At 40.7% G+C, this 18,000-nt stretch overlaps 1 protein-coding gene across 1 annotated transcript in view; it reads left to right on the forward strand.

Moving 5' to 3' along the window:
- Positions 1-589: 589 nt before the first annotated feature.
- Positions 590-18,000, forward strand: part of dcbld1 (discoidin, CUB and LCCL domain containing 1) — a 147,671-nt gene continuing 130,260 nt past the window's right edge. Inside the window, exons 1-2 of the mRNA XM_060854824.1 lie at positions 590-713; positions 4,086-4,115. Coding sequence (XP_060710807.1) covers positions 590-713; positions 4,086-4,115 — 154 coding nt within the window. The remainder of the gene's footprint in view (positions 714-4,085; positions 4,116-18,000) is intronic.

Raw genomic sequence — 18,000 nt, forward strand, 5'->3', positions numbered from 1 at the left:
CAATCTTATTCAGATTGAAATAATTCTCACAGTCTATGTTGCTCCAAGGAAAACAACCCTAGTCTATCCAAACTTTTCTCATAGCTCAAACCCTCCAGCAGAGGCAGCATCCTGATAAATATCTTCTGCACTCTCTCTACTGCAGTCACATCCTTCCTGTAAAGAGGGAACGCAGTATCCCAGTTGTGGCCTAACCAGCATTTTACATAGTTCCAGGATATACTCCTTGCTTTTATAATTTCTGCCACAGCTAATAAAGGCAAGTATCTCATATGCTTTCTGAATTCTATTTGCCACTACTTTGTTCACCGACCAGTCCATTTATATCCTCCTGCATTTTACAGCTATTCTTTTCACTATTAACTACCCTACAAATTTGCACGTAATATGGAAACTTCTTGATCTTACATACTCCATTCAAGTTCAAATCGTTAATGTACTCCACAAACAGCAAGTTCTTTAACACTGAGCACAGCAGAACCCCACTAGAAACAGACTTCCAGTCACAGAAACCTCCATTTACCAACACCACCTTTTTCCTGCCTCTCAGCTGGTTTTGGATCCAGCATGCCATTTTACCTTAGATGGCATGGACGCTTACTTTCTTAACCAGTTTGCCATGGGGGACCTCATCAAAAGCCTTGAGCAAGTCCATGGAGACCTCGACAAATGCATTATGCTGATCGACACTGCTGATTACCGTTTCAAAAAACGTATACAAATTTGTTAAACTCATCTTTTCCTTATTAAATCCATGCTGGTTATCCCTGAATAATTTTTGTCTCTCCAAGTGCAGATAAATTCTGTCCCTGAGAATTCTTTCTGATAACTTCCACACTGCCAAGGCTAGACTGGCTATCCTGAATTTTCCTATAATTCCACTTCCCATAGCAGACATTATTACCTGCAAATGTAGACATGCAATTGTAAAAGAATACAAAATATTTTGGAATCAGGTTTACACAGTGGGATGATTAGAGGGTTGAGGGTATACAGCTCTGTCAGGTAGTACTAGAATACATTTCATCAGATTTCATTTAATCCATGAATTGATTTCTTCTAATATACATTCTGTCACGTAAATAACGATAAAGCATAAAATAGGAAAAATAGACATGGATTCGCTTGCAATTTTACTACTACACCGCCAGTTCTTTTGCATATCTACACTGGGCACCATAATTGCCACTGAACTGAAGGTGACACATCAGAATCAAATAGAGCGAAACTACAAAATTAAAGCAAACTAATTTTTAAAAATAATTGTTGGCATTGTTCCTGCTCTCACTGTATGAACATAAACCAAGAATCACCTAGAAGCAGCATTTTCTACTTTCCTCATCTTCCCTTTCACCATACTTAAAACTCGGTGAACAGGAGATCACAACGTAAAACGTTCAGATGAAAGACATTCCCTCACAGGGCAACAACCCTCATTCATGTGTCAAAAAACAGAGGCATGCTAGTAATAGAGCCACTTCTACCTCATCAAGCTTGCCTCCTTCAGGAATTCAGACTTTTCATGGTCCGTGGCACCTTTCTTCATTTCTACTCAAAATAAAGACAAAACAACCATTTAATACCGCTTTATCACTGTCAGCCTTCAGCCCTGAAGAAATAATGCGGGTGCAGCATCTTCCCAGATCCACTACCTACCCATGGACACCTTAAATAAGAGGTACTTGGTTCAATGCATAAGAGACTCCTCAGGTTTTTAAACAGCAGGCCTGTAAGGCACAAGCGTGCAAACCATCTTTGTAAGCTGGTTGTTTTGACAAGCGCTCCATTGTTTGTTACCAGCTGTCCCTATCTGTATCTGTAAATGGGAACAATGTTTCAGTGTAATGTTACATGAGTGTCTGAACAGGCTGAACGTCAAATATTCGAATGCTTATGTTAGCTACACCATCTATTACAAAAGAAATGTGAGATGAAATTAACTATACACGCAATCAGAACCGCATTCCCTTTGATCAGCTTTTCAGTTTAACTTGTTAATAATGATCAGTGTAAAAAAATGCCAGCCCTTGATGCAAAACCAAAAGGGCGAAATAATTGCACATTTAAATTAATTGCACTGAAAGCCGGGTTTCCTGACATGGCAGTTAAAATGTTAAGTCCTTTAATAACGGAAGTTGGAAATATGCCACCTGACAATGGCAAATCTATAGCTCTTTTACACCCATCTCCATTTAAGCTAATTCATTCATCTAGCAAAAATAGTACAACAGCAGTGAAAGTGGTTGTGATTCTTCCAAAAGATAGATATGTTCCAGTTCATGTGCATGCAGGAACTCGGAACACTCAGAAGATACCAGCTAAAAAAAAAGGTAGTTAAAGCATTTTATCTGCCAGGAATAGCATGCCAGTCACAAAATAGAAACTGTTATGATATCATAAAAACACAAGAAAATATGGTGTCATATTGTGTTGTCTTAGCTTCTTTTGGTAAGGTTTAAGTAAAGTGATCATGCGGCTATCAGATAGTGATTGAGACTCAACTGTATGACTATGTATTTTAGGGAAGGAAGCCAACAATCCTTATCAGACTTGGCATGTACTGTATTTGATTCAGGTCCAACATCAACACAGTTGACTCCTAACTGCCCTAGCAAACAAATCAATCAAGGCAAGTAGGAATGGCCACTTATTGCTGGCATGAAACTGTAATTTTGCTGGACCTTTCTAATGGATAGTTTTCCCTGCATACTTATAAGTAAGTGACCAACGTGATTTTGCTAAGGGAAACATCTTCATCACTTGTACTGCAGAACACTACTGTATGGAATATAGAATATCACCAGAGAGTATACTTCTCCTGAGTGCAGGATATTTCAGATAGCATCCTCATCCCAATCTGCAAGCAAAGAAGTATTCACAATTACTTAATAATCAATAATAACTGGAAAACAAGGGCCATGAGACAATTCAATTATATGGGGGTGTTCATGATGTTATCAGTGAGCAGTACTTCATGGTGGCTGCACTTTTTGGGAAAGCCATGGCATTCATGTTTTTGTCAGGATGAGTCTGTGATGTAACGTTTTAACAACACATCTTTCTTTTCAGAGATATTCAAGGTCTATACAACCAATCTGTTTGATTATAATATTGAGGACTGGTACTGAAACCTCTACTCTATTTTACCTACATAAGAGATCTGTTTCTGAAAAGACAATAATCTTTCAGGTAAACCAGGAAAGGCAGTACAGTCTGGTGAAGGATTGAAGAAAAGCCTCAATAACAATTGCATGTGGATGGACCTTTGTAGATTTGCTACAGGCAAATATATATTGCAAGAATAAATGAGTACATATTTAATTAAATGTATTGAATAAGCTAATGAAAAGACTGGAAAAAAGATCTGGACTGAGAGTAGACTCATGACTAGTCACTGCAACGAAATGAAATCAAATAAGAAAGCTGAAATATATTTCGAGAAAAGTACAGACTTGGGGACGTCATGTGGAAATTGTGTCATACCCTAAAAAAAAGACATACCTTTACTTCTGCATTCATTTAATCAAAGAAGCACAAAGGAAATAGTAAGTCCAGAATTTAATGCCCTCCCCCTCCATATCACCACCGTTGAGGCAGTTTGGAGATAGGTGGCTGTGCGTTCAGGCAGAATGGAGATCCTGCTGAACTCAAATCTCCCTCCAAATAAATCAGGTATGGGGTGGCTGGAGGACAGCCTTCCACTCGAAGGCCAGTTGAAGCCTTTAAGCGTCCACTTAAAGGCTCCATACTTCTGTTGTTGATACTTAATCAATAGTGGGCAAGATCCAGGCCATGAAAATATTGATGGGATATAGGGCTTTTCATGTCAGAGTTCCCAGTGCAATCAGAGGGACCCCAATTAAGAAACCCTCCCATCCAAAGAATGATTCTCCCTCGTCTCTATCTCCTCATTGGTGCCTCCCTGACTGAGCTCAACTTACCTATTTCCTGGGGGTCCAATGTCAATCCCTGCTGCAGGCTGACTGCAATACCAGCAGTGGCCACTGGATACTGTTGGCAGTGGAAAACTGCTCCTCTGTAATTGGTTGGCATCTCTCACGTGCGACAGATCTGTAATGTAACAGGATTTCTTGGGTGGCAGTTCACCTCTGAAGGTAAGCAGGTTAGTTCCCAAATGAAATTAAATCCCATCAATTAATCCCTTGCATTTTTATTAAAATTGTATGTTTGCAATTTGCAGTAAATAAATAAATGAAAACTTCCAAAGGTTCTCGACGTAAAAGTACAATCACTCATGTTATTAATTAAATAATGCTTTTGTTAGACTACAGTGTTCAAAAAAAGTGAAGATTTATCCATTAAAATCATTGTAACAGCAATTTTATTTTAATTGGAAATAGGCTTTATTTAAATGAGAGTTTTTTAATGACATTTCCTCACGCATTCATGCAATCAGAGCAGTATTTTAGTTTTTAACAGTCATTGATCTCACAGAGTAATTTTCTTACTGTGTCACAGTTCTCTGTCAAACCAATTACATTTACAGCTGCCACTCTGAGCTGGAATGTTCCTTTTACATACTCAGCCTGCCAGGTGCAGATGCTGGTGCTACAGGACACGTTCCACATCACTTCTTACTGCTCTGATGCACTCATCTTTCCTGAGAGTATTTTCGCTACATCAAACTACCTGTGGATTGATTGGAAAAACAAACGAGATACAATCTTTCTGCCTTGCTTTGCACAATTAGGAAGTTTAATGCCAAGGTCACCGAGATGAGTGAAAAATGCCACACAACTCTCAGATTTCTTTCCTTTACCAATGTTAAATTGACAATTCACAATTGAGAAGACAATAATATTGGCATAATAGATCTATTGATTAATAATTTTTATAGTAATCAGAGTGTAATACTTAAAAACCTCTCAAAAGTAGCACTTTTTGTAAAAGTTTACCTGATAATATTGGCCAGTCCATTTTCGAATGAACCATACAGGACTGGTCAGTGTGCACATAGCACTTACATTGAATATATTACTACTCACTTGGAAGTGTCTAAGCAACGTAAATCTCAGTGATAACAGAGGACTTGATTCTTAGGAAGTCTTCATTTATTTAGGTTAACTTGTAATATAAAATCAATGTTGCCAATACCTTAGCTTGAACTGATGGTAAATTAATATTACTGGGTATTTACTAACAACAGAATCTTAATCAGGGAGTTCTAATTTGCAGAAAGCATATTGCTTTTAAGCAGATTATCAAAACACTCAATGATTCCATTGCATGTTATTCTAAAGTTCAGCAATTGTGTTTCCATAAGTCATGGAGGTATACAGCATAGAAGCAGGCCCTTCAGTCCAACCCCTCCATGCTGATCAGATATCCCAACCCAATCTAGTCCCATCTGCCAGCACCTGGCCCATATCCCTCCAAACCCTTCCTATTCATTTACCCATTCAGATGCTTTTTAAATGTTGCAAGTGTACCAGCCTCCACCACTTACTATGGCGGCTCATTCCATACATGAACCACCCTCTGAGTGAAAAAGTTGCCCCTTTTATATCTTTCTCCTCCCAACTTAAACTTATTCCATGTAGTTCTGGATTCCCCCACCCCAGGAAAAGACTTTGTCTATTTATCCTATCCATGCCCCTCTTGATTTTATAAACCTCTATAAGGTCACCCCTCAGCCTCCACGGCTCCAGGGAAAACAGCCCTAACCAATTAGCTTCTCCCTATATCTCAAGTCCTCCAACCCCTGGCAACATCCTTGTAATTGTTTTCTGAACCCTTTCAAGTTTCACAACATCTTTCCGATAGGAAGGTCAGAATTGCACACAATATTCCAACAGTGGCTTAACCAAAGTTCTGTACAGCCGCAACATGACCTCCTAACTCCTGTATTCAATACTCTGACCAATAAAAAAAAGTATACCAAACGCCTTCTTCACTATCCTATCTACCTGCGACTCCACTTTCAAACAGCTATGAACTTGCACTCCAAGGTCCCTTTGTTCAGCAACACTCCCTAGGACCTTACCATTAAGTGTATATGTCCTGCTAAGAATTGCTTTCCCAAAATGCAGCAAGTCACATTTATCTAAACTAAACTACATCTGCCACTTCTCAAAAGCAGGGGAGAGAGAGAGAGACAGAGAGAGAGAGAGAGAGAGAGAAAGAGAGAGAGTGAGAAAGAAACCCACATTGCTAACTGACAGAGTCAGCAGTGCTGTTGAATTCATGTATCATTGAACATGGGAGAGAGTCTGGGAAAATTAAAAAAAACAGGGACTTCACAATGGATCTTTTAGATTAGATTACTTACAGTGCAGAAACAGGCCCTTCAGCCCAACAAGTCCACACCGACCCTCTGAAGAGCAACCCACCCAGATCCATTCCCCTACATTTACCCTTTCATCTAACACTACGGGCAATTTAGCATAGCCAATTCACCTAATCTGCACACCTTTGGATGTCAGAGGAAACCTATGCAGACACAGGGAGAGTATGCAAACTCCACACAGGCAGTTGCCTGAGGCGGGAATTGAAACCAGGTCCATGGCACTATGAGGCAGCAGTGCTAACCACTGTGCCACCGTGCCGCCCCATGGAACCTGTCTGGGAGAGGTCACAACACAGAAGCAAATAAGTGGATTTTAAGTGCAACCTTAAAATAAGTCTGCAGTAGAGAGTAGAGTGGGTTCTTTCTTGATTAGATGTTTTATTAAGCTATTTCTCTTGATTAAACTTAAAATATAAACCATTAGTATTAATTTAATCTGAAGCAGTGTTTCATAGAGGAATAAGTACTATTTTCTGGGTCTGTAGATTGAAAGAAGCAAAAATGGCTTTTAATAGAGTGATATGCTCTTCTTGTCGGCTGTGGGAGTTTAGGAAGAATTTTTGGGTTATTGAGGATTATATCTGCAATAAATGCCCTTGGTTGCGAATCTATTTAGATTGAATGGATCGGTTGGAGAGGCATTTAGAGGCAATGATGATTTTATAAGAGCAAGGGGATGTGACAGATGGCAGTTATAGGAAGAGGGGAAAGTCTCAGATACATTTAGATAGATGGATTAACTCCAGGAAAGATAGGAGAGGCAACCAGGTTGTGCAGGAGTCTTCTGTGGCTATCCCCATTTCAAACAAGTATGCTGTTGTGGAAAATGTAGGGGGTGATGGATTCTCAGGGGAATGTAGCACGAACAGCCAAGTGTCTGGTATTGAGACTGGTTCTAAGGTAATGAGAGTTAAGTTGGGTTCCAAACGATTAATTGTGCTAGGCAACTCTTTAGTCCAAGGTACAGATAGACGTTTCTGCTTCCAGCAGTGAAAATGAGAACGGTGTGTTGTTTCCCTGGTGCCAGGATCAAGAATGTCTCAGAGAGAGTGCAGAATGTTCTCAAGGGGGAGAGGGGCCAGCAGGAGGTCGTTGTACACATTGGAACCAATGATATAGGAAGGGAAAAGGATGAGATTCTGAAGGGAGATTACAGATAAAATATCAAAAAATAGTTACTTTCCTTATTCCATTTTAAACGTGTTGGGAGTAATTTCCCAATTTTGAGTTAAAGAATTTTGTTGAGTGAAATCCCTGGTGCTCGGTCCGCCATGGCTCACAATAACTTTTCTCACACAATGTTCCAGTCTGCGCCTCATGAGTTATACAACCAGGCTACATGTCACCGTTCTCATGTGGCTGAAGAAGTGTAAGTGCTCCTCACTGCTGGCACTTCAGGATTAATGCTGCTTGCGCTATGTTTAAAACCCAGCTGCATACTGCCTTTAGCTGCTGCAAACCAGAAACTGCCCTTTATATTGTAATACTCAAACATTACCACCACTTAACATAGCAATCAGGTAACTGTTGAAAATAGAACATACAACAGTACAACACAGTATAGGCCCTTCAGCCCTTGATGTTGTGTCAAACTTTTATCCTACTGTAAGACCAAACTAACCTACATTCCCTACATTTTACTATCATCGGTGTGCCTATTCAAGAGTTGCTTAAATGTCCCTAATGTATCTGACTCTAATATCAGCACTGTCAGTCATTCCACACACCCACCACTCTGTGTGTAAAGAACCTATCTCTGACATCCCCTCTAATCAGCTTAAAATTCTGCCCCCTCATGATAGCCATTTCCACCCTGGGAAAAAGTCTCTGGCCATCCATTCTATCTATGCCTCTCATCATCTTGTACACCTCTATCAAGTCATCTCTCAACCTTCTTTGCTCCAATAGGAAAAGCCATAGCTCCTTCAACGTTTCTTCATAAGACATGCCCTCTAGTCCATCCTAGTAAATCTCCTCTGCATCCCCTCTAAAGTTTCCACATCTTTCCCATAATGAGGTGACCAGAACTGAACACAATATTCCAAGTGTGGTCTAACTAGGCTTTATGGAGCTGCAGTTTAACCTCACAGCTCTTAAACTCAATTCCCCAGCTGATGAAAGCCAACACACTAAACGCCTTCTTAACAACTCTATCAACTTGGGGGTTCTATGGATATTGCTCCAAAGATCCCTCTGTTCCTCCACATGGCCACGAATCCTGCCTTTAACCGTATTATCTGCATTCAAATTTAACCTTCCAAAATGAATCATTTCACACCAGGTTAAACTCCATCTGCCGCTTATCAACCCAGTTCTGCATCCTGTCAATGTCCTGTTGCAACCTGCAACAGCCCTCCACACTATCCAAACTCCACCAACCTTTCTGTCATTGGCAAACTTACTAACCCATGATTCCACTTCCTCATCCAAGCCATTTACAAAAATCACAAAGAGCAGAGGTCTCAGAACAGATCCCTGCAGAACACCACTGGTCACTGAGATCCAGGCTTAATACTTTCCATCTACTACCACCCTCTGTTTTCTATATTTCCCTGTATCCCATGCCTTCTTACTTTCTGAATGAACCTACCATGGAGAACCTCGTCAAACACCTTAGTAAAATCCATATACACCACATCCACTGCTCTACCTTCATCACATCCTCAAAGAATTCAGAGAGGCTTATGAAGCATGACCTGCTCATCACAAAGTCATGCTGATTATCTCTAACCAAGTAATCATAAATGCTGTGTCTCAGAATCCTTCCCAATAATTTGCCAACACCGATGTAAGACTTACTGGCCTGTAATTCACAGGGTTATCCCTATTACTTTCTTGAACAAGGAAAGAACATTTGCCACCTTCCAATCATCTGGCACTATTCCAGTGGACAGTGAGGATGCAAACATCATTGCCAAAGGCCCAGCAATTTCTTCCCTTACTTCTTGTAGTAACCCAGGTAATATCCCATCTGGCCCAGGAGACTTATCTATCTTCATGTTTTTCAACCTTTCCAGCGCATTCTCCCTCTTAACATCAACCTGTTTCACGCTGTCCTCACAAATGACAAGATCCCTCTCACTAGTGAATACTGAAGTAAAGTATTCATTAAGGACCTCCCCTTCATCATCCGACTCCGGGCACAAGTTCCCACCACTATCCCTGATCAGTCCTACCCTCAGTCTGGCCATCCTCTTGTTCCTCACATTGGTGTAGAACGCATTGGTATTTTCCTTAATCCTAAACACTAGGGCGTTTTCATGCCCATTCCTAGCTGTTCTAAATCCATTCTTCAGTTCCTTCCTGGCTACCTTGTAACCCCCTAGAGCCCTGTCTGATCCTTGTTTCCTCAACCTTAACTAAGCTTCCTTCTTCATCTTGACTAGATGTTACATAATCTCTTGTATCTAAGGTTCTTTCATCCTACCATCCGTTCCTTGCTTCAGTTGCTTAAGTGTTCCTTAAACAACCTCCACATTTCTATTTTGCATTTTCCTGAGAATATCTGTTCCTGATTTATGTTCGACAGTTCCTGCTTAATAGCATTGTAATTCCTCTTCCCTCAATTAAATACTTTCCCATATTATCTGCTCCCATCCCTCTCCACGACAATAGTAAAGGGAGGGAGTTGTGATCACTATCACCGCAATATTCTCTCAGTAAGACATCTAACACCTGACCTGGTTCATTACCAAGCAATAAATCCAATATGGTCTCCCCTGTAATTGGCCTATCTACATATTGAGTAAGGATCCTTCCTGGATATACCTGAAAAAAATCTGCTCCATCCAAACTATTTGCACCAAGGAGGTCAATATTAGGGAAGTTAAAGTCACCCATGACAACAACCCTGTTACTTCTGCACTGTTCCAAAATCTGCCTAGGAATCTGCTCCTCCATGTCTCTTGCTATTGGGGTGTCTGAAAAAAACTCCCAATAAAATGACTGCTCCTTTCCTATTTCTGACTTCCACCCATACTGAGTCAGTAGACAAATCCTCCTCGACAATCTCCCTTTCTACAGCTGTAATACTATCCCTGATTAGAAATTACACTCCCCCATGTTTTTTTACTTTTCTTCTTATTCATTTTGAAAAATCTAAACCTCAAATATCCAACCATTCCTGCCACTGTGATATCCAAGTCTCCATAATGGCCACAACATGGTAGCTCCAAATACTGATCCATGCTCTAAGGTCATCACTCTTATTCCTGACACTTCATGACTTAAAATAGACACATTTCAACCCATCACATTGACTGCAACTTTTCCTTATCAACCATTTATCTTTCCTCACAGACTCTCTGCACGCTGTATCTGCCTGTGCACCAGCTATCTCATCCTCCGATCCGTAGCTCTGTTTCCTATCCCCATGCTAAAGTAGTGTTAAAATCTCCCGAAGAGCGCTTATAAACTCCCACCCAGCTTATTGTTATCCCTTCAGTTCAGGTGCAGCCTGTCCTCCTTGTACAGGTTCCACCTTCCCCAGAAGGTATCCCAATGATTCACATATTTGAACCCCTCCCTCCTACACCATTGTGCAGCCACGTGTTCAGCTGCACTTGCTTTCTGTACCTAGCCTCATTGGCCTACGGTACTGGTAACAATCCTGAGATTACTAGTCTGATCGTGCTGCCTTTTAGCTTCTAAACTAACTCCCTATATTCTCTTCTCATGTCCTCATCCCTTTTTCTAGCTATGTCATTAGTATCGATGTGTATCGCTACTTCTGGCTGCTTACCCTGCCCTTAAGAATCCTGTAGACCTAATCATAATTTGACACCCCTTTACTCTGAGATTGTACCCTGTAGTCCTAGGACATCTTCCTAGCATTTACCCTGTCAAGCTTCACAGGAATCCTATATGTTTCAATGAGATCACCTCTCATTCTTGTAAACTCCAGTGTGTGCAGTGGCAACCTGTTCAGCCTCCGCTCATAGGTCAGTCCCTCCATAGCGAACCTTGGAAAACACCTCCACACTTCCACATAGGTAATCCTGTTCTTCTCCTTGTTTTTCCTTGGAGGGAGTGAGTTGTCAGATGTCCACTTCCCAGGCATTCTTGGTCCTCTAGACCTGGTTATGGGGCCATTTATTTTTCTGCAATGAGACCAAGGACAAATAGGGCATTGAACCTGATGGAACTGGATGTAAGAATAGCCGGTAAACATGCATGGGCAGACCAGGTGTGAGGTGTAGGTAGGGAGTGCACATGGCAGGAAGCACGCACAGTTTTGAAGAGTGAGATGGGTGCGAGCTATTGAGTGGACATGATGGATGCTGTAGTGAGATTAGTAGTCTATGAGGCATAGTGGAATGCACATGCAAAGCAAAGTTACTGAGTGGGGGCCCTGTGAGTGTCAGGTAGTAGAGGTGGTGTCACTTTCTCCATGTAGCACAGGAGGCCATTAAATTCATTCTGCACTCCTCAGCTTGTCTTCTGACTCAGGGCACATCACTGACCTGTGTTGCAAATTTTGTCCAGGCTGGCTGGATCTGCTGGCATGATGTCCATTAGCAATCAACAGGGCAAAATACTGCCTTAATCTGCAACAGCACCTCCAGATTCCACTCCTGAAATGGTGAACTATCTTATCTTTCCTTTGCATGATGAAAGGTGTGTGACATACACACAAATAAATGTGCTTTTTAGGGTTTGACTTTCAAAATAGTGGCATTTGGCCATTGGTTACTGTTGTAAAGGCTCCTCTCTTTGAGAAAAATTTCAGTCAGATATTCCTTCTGGAACTGTGACCTAATCCAGTGTGTGTTAGACAGCAGGTGACTACAACCCCTTGCAGTGTTAATAGAAACACAAAATCATGACTTTAAAAAAACTACCATCGAAGTTTAGCAGATGATAGGAAAGGCAAATTAACTTTTATTTCAAGAGGCTTTCATTTCAAAAGGGCAGTACGTAAAAAAAGGAAGACTTGCTACAACTATATAATGCACTGGTTCAACCACATCTGGAATATTACAAACATTTTTGGTCCCCCTATTTAAATATTGGATTTGAAAACAGTCCTGAGAAATTCTGAGGAAGGGTCACCAGATCTGAAATGTTGACTCTGATTTCTCTTCACGGATGCGGCAATCCTGCCTGAGCTTGTCCAGCAATTTCTCTTTTCATTTCTGAGTTGCAGTATCTGCAGTTCTTTCTGTTTTTATGGAGAGGTTCACTAGATTGATTCTGGATATGGAGGGATTTTCTTATGAGGAGCGTTTGAGGGATTAAACTCATTGGAGTTCAAAAGAATGAAAAGTGACCTTATTGATACATGCAAGATTCTTAGGGGGCTTGATAGGTAGATATGGAAAGTTTTTTCCCCCTTGTGTGAGGGTCTAGGGCCAGTGGACATAATCTCAGAAAAAGGCAGAGATGAAGAAAAAATTATTTTCTCAAAAGGTAGTGAATCAATGGAATTTATTACCATAGCAGGCTGTCGAGGATGAGTCATTTAGTATATTCAAGGCTGGAATTGACTGATTTTTAATTAAGAAAGGGATCAGACATCATGGGAAAAAGAAGGAAAGTCAGGATTATCAAATCAGTCATAATAACATTAAAGACAAAGAAGAATAGATGAGTAATTTGGCTTATGTTTACTCCTACATCTTATGATCTTGTGGTGTTACTTATTAAAATTATTATACTAAAGTTGTTTATGACAGGTATGGTAAACATGAAAGACCATAAACATGTTTTCAGTTTGGAATAGTCAATGATTTTAGTTTCAAAAACCCAATGATTGTTTAGGAAATCTGAATGCAATCTGGCTGGGATCAGAAGCAATTTATCTTTTAGAAAAGTCCTTTTGCAATGCAGTTAAGGGGGATAAGTTACCTCAGTTGATGAGTTAAATTTGTAAAACTTTGGTTAGAAGTCTGCAGTTTATTAGAAGCTGAGCAAGGTTAAGTTCTCAGTTTTGTAAGTGTTCATGTAAGAAGATATTACAGTTCATAGGAGGAGATAGGTTCCGTAGAGCTTAAATATTTCTGAGCAATTTCACTGGAACTAAAATTCTGTAAATTAATGATGTTGTAAAAAAAAGGTTAAAACTTTGTTTTGCAGTGTAGTGTAAGAATTTTCTAAACTGTCTCCTATATCTAGATAGCTTGGCTCCTTGTTGTTTTTTGATTTAGTCTTTTGTGTGTTCTGTTATAAAAGAAACTTCGCAGTCTCGTGTGATAATGTTTCTATGTCTGGCCACCACATTAACCAATTGAGCCAAGTATAATTCTGAGATCTGACTTGTCCAGCAGCTAGGATCACAACATCTGTAACATTTTCAGTGTTGGCACCACAGCATGAGGAATTAGTAACCTTGCAGCATCTAAAGTTGTGTGTAGTTTGGCTTTAAATATGGTGCAAGTGATGTGTAAGCCAGAAAGTCACAGCAGTGGTGAGCACTTCCACCTCACTCAACATACAATGACCTCAGAAATGCATTCACAATCTCAGGTGTCTATTTAATGATATGAAAAGTGAAAAGTGGCATTAGAAAATTCACCTCAGATGCCAGTGAACTTCTTTACCACAGAGGGCTGTTAAAGCTGGATCATTAAATATCTTCAAGGATGTGAGAGACAGGTTTTGACTCAGTGAGAGAATCAAGGACTAAAGGGAAAAAGCAGGAAAGTGGCATTAACTATTGTCAGACTAGTCATGATCTCATTGAACAGCAGGGCAGAACTGAGGGGCACAATGCCCTGCTTCTGCTCCTAAATCCTATGGGTTTTTTTTGCTTATCATTGTTTGGGATGAGTTACTGCACAGAGGCGAAGGAATAGAGGAATATTGTTGAAAAGGAGAGCAGATTGGGGGACTGGCATACAGAGCTCAATGATCAGCTAGATTTCATTTTCATCAGGCGAAAGTAAAAATCAAGTTTGACTTTGGTATTCAGAATCACATGTAAGTGGTGCTAACACTTGTCTCAGTCATGCTAGGAATCAATCATTACACTTGCAGTCTACCGAATCCAGTCTTTCCATAGATTGTAAGTGGTTCCTTAGAATTCATATCTCTCCAGGTTACTTCTTTAGTGACAGTGAACCATTACACCAATAATCACATTCATTGCTCAAGTTAAGCAGATCTGCGTGGTTGACAGAAGAACATTTTCAAATTCTGAATTTAGAGGATGTTTCATATTATTAGATTAGATTACTTACAGTGTGGAAACAGGCCCTTCGGCCCAACAAGTCCACACTGATCCGCCGAAGCGCAACCCACCCATACCCCTACATTTACGCCTTACCTAACATTACAGGCAATTTAGAATGGCCAATTCACCTAACCCGCACATCTTTGGACAGTGGAAGGAAACCGGAGCACCTGGAGGAAACCCATGCAGACACGGGGAGAACGTGCAAACTCCACACAGTCTGTCGTCTGAGTCGGGAATTGAACCCGGGTCTCAGGCGCTGTGAGGCAGCAGTGCTAACCACTGTGCCACCATGCCGCCCACCTGTGTTTGTCTGTGTTTGTGACAGGTTCCTGTTTGACAATAAGTGAGAGCAATCTGAAATAAATACATGCGTGCTGTTGAAGGTGGAGTTGGGGACAACCACAAAACATTCGTTGCTGTTTCATTATAATTAGTTGATCATCCCAATTACAATTCTAGCACCATCTACAGACTCAGCATCTTTTATATCGTGAGACCACTCACCACTACTAACATATTTTGGCAAGACACTTGACTCATAATAAAGTTCAATCATAATAAAAAATGTGATAAATAATATATTTTGTTAATTTCATTGGAGTGGGAAAATTAAACATAAATCTCTACCTTACATTGCCACATTGAAATAAGACAACAAGACAAAAGTCAACTTTAATTATGAGACAATTTAATGGAAGTTATATTATGAAAATTGTCTTACAGGATTTTATAATTTTCAAAGCAATATACTTGATGTGGTTGTTGACAGCATCAGGAACTTCGAGGGTGGTGGATAGTACTGGGAAATTCAGAACAAATTTATTTCTAACTTGAAGCTCAGTGGGTCTAGAGAAAATAGAACTTTGCGATTTAATTGATTTACTTTCACCTTAAAAGGGGCTGGGATGCAGAAGCCAGAAGGTTGATCACAATTTTAGTTTTTCAAAATGGAAGAGTGGTCTGGAGTCAAAATAATCATATGTTTCTTTTCCACAAGAAAGGTAACAGAGCTTACAGAGCAGGAGCAACCTGGTGGGAAGGAAAGTAATGGCCCATAATCTTGCAGTCAATGGTGAAGGGATAACATTCAGCAGGACTTACAAAAAGCAGCCCACAAAAGTCAGGCAGGTTCCAGAGTGTTGTTTGTCTCGATTCTGACATGACTTTGAATCTGGCGCCATCCACAGGAGATTCGCTGCTTTGACCAATAGTGAAATCAGATCGAAGAATTCACACTCTGTGGAATGATTGTTCCCTGAATGTTCTGGTCAGAAGTGGACTGTAGTTAGGTGCCCTTCTCCCCTTCTCACTCCTCCAGCATTCCAGCATGCTCTGTCTGGATGAAGTCATGGAGGAATTTGAGAGAAAGACTTGAAAACTAACATTTATTTTGCATTTTCTGTAATCACTGGACATTCCAACATGTCTTTTTGAAGTGTAGATACTGTTACAACATAAATGTATAGTGGGTAATTTGCACTCTACAAGCTCTCACAAGCAGCATTAACAAACAGATGATCTGTTTTTGTGAACGTTGATTAAGAGATAAATATTTGCCAGGACACCAGGGGGCTATTTTCCCAGGAGCATCAGAGGCTGAGGGGTGACATTCTAGAGGTTTATACAATCATGAGGGGCATGGATAGGGTAAATAGCCAAAGTCTTTTTCCAGGATGGAGGAGTCCAAAACTATATGGCATAGGTTTAAGGTGAGAGTGAAAGATTTAAAAGGGACCTTTGGGACAACCTTTTCACGCAGAGGGTGGTGCATGTATGGAATGAGCTGCCAGAGGAAGTAATGGAGGCTGGTATAATTACAACATTTAAAAGGCATCTGGATGGGAACATAAACAGGAAGGGTTTAAGGATATGGGCCAAGTGCTGGCAAATGGGACTGGATTGATTTAGGATATCTGGTCATAGAATTATAGAGATGAACATCATGGAAACGGACCCTTCGGTCCAACCCGTCCATGCCGACCAGATATCCCAATCCAATCTAGCCTCACCTGCCAGCACCTGGCCCATATTCCTCCAAATCCTTCCTCTTCATATACCCATCCAAATGCCTCTTAAATGTTGCAATTGTACCAGCCTCTGCCACTTCCTTCGGCAGCTCATTCCATACACATACCACCCTCTGCATGAAAAATTAGGTCCCTTAGGTTTCTTTTATGTCTTTCCCCTCTCACACTAAACCTATGCCCTCTAGTTCTGGACTCTCCCACCCCAGGGAAAAGACTTTGCCTATGCCCCTCATAATTTTGTAAACCTCTATGAGGTCACCCCTCAGCCTCCGATGGTCCAGGGAAAGCAGCCCCAGCCTGTTCAGCCTCTCCCTATAGTTCAGATCCTCCAACCTGCGTAACATCCTTGTAAATCTTTTCTGAACCCTTTCAAGTTTCACAACATCTTTCCAATAGGAAGGAGACCAGAATTGCACGCAATATTCCAACAGTGGCCTAACCACTGTCCTGTGCAGCCGCAACATGACCGCCCAACTCCTGTACTCAATACACTGACCAATAAAAGAAAGCATACCAAACGCCTTCTTCACTATCCTTTGTAACTGCATCTCCACTTTCAAGGAGCTATGAACCTGCACTCCAAGGTCTCTTTGTTCAGCAACACTCCCTAGGACCTTACCACTAAATGTATAAGTCCTGCTAAGATTTGCTTTCCCAAAATGCATTTATCTGAATTAAACTCCATCTGCCACTTCTCAGCCCATTGGCCCATCTGGTCCAGAACCTGTTGAAATGTGAGGTAATCCTCTTCGCTGTCCACTACACCTCCAATTTTGGTGTCATCTGCAAACTTACTAACTGTAACTTTTATCCTCGCATCCAAATCTTTTATGTAAATAGCAAAAAGTAGAGGACCCAGCACCAATCCTTGTGGCACTCCGCTAAATACTCCCCCATTTTCTGCGGCTCCACACAAAGGCCACCTTTCTGATCTTTTCAATATGGATGAGTTGGACCAAAGGGTCTGTTTCCGTGCTGTACAACTCTATGACCCTAAATCATCTGCTCTTCTTCGAAATAGTTTTTTTCTTCCACTTGTAAATAGATGAGGCCATTAGGGGGCCTCAGTTTAATGTATTACCTGAAAGACAGTATGTCTGACAGTGTGGTACTCCCTTGAGTGGCAGCCTTCAGTTTTGTAGCTATGCACAACAGGGCTTGAACCTGGAATTTTGGAATTCATAAGTGTATTACCAACTGAGCCATGGCTGACACTTCCTTGAAAGCAAGTACTATCATTTTTAAATCAAGGCACTACTTAACTTTGAGCCTATTAAGGTCAACAAGCATAAATGTGATAGGTAAACAAAGCTCGGTGCACTTTAACACACAGCCACAACAGCTTTGTATAACATCAAGTTTACAGTTGAATTTGGATGTTTGGCAGCAGTACATCGATATGGTCAAGTTTAAAGATTAACAAAGAAATGCAGCAAGCACTTGAAACTTTACAATGAAAGGTAATCTCTTCTTGTCCGAGAATGTGAAATGTC

The sequence above is a fragment of the Hemiscyllium ocellatum genome, chromosome 3 (genome assembly GCF_020745735.1).
Source record: "Hemiscyllium ocellatum isolate sHemOce1 chromosome 3, sHemOce1.pat.X.cur, whole genome shotgun sequence".
Classification (NCBI taxonomy): domain Eukaryota; kingdom Metazoa; phylum Chordata; class Chondrichthyes; order Orectolobiformes; family Hemiscylliidae; genus Hemiscyllium; species Hemiscyllium ocellatum.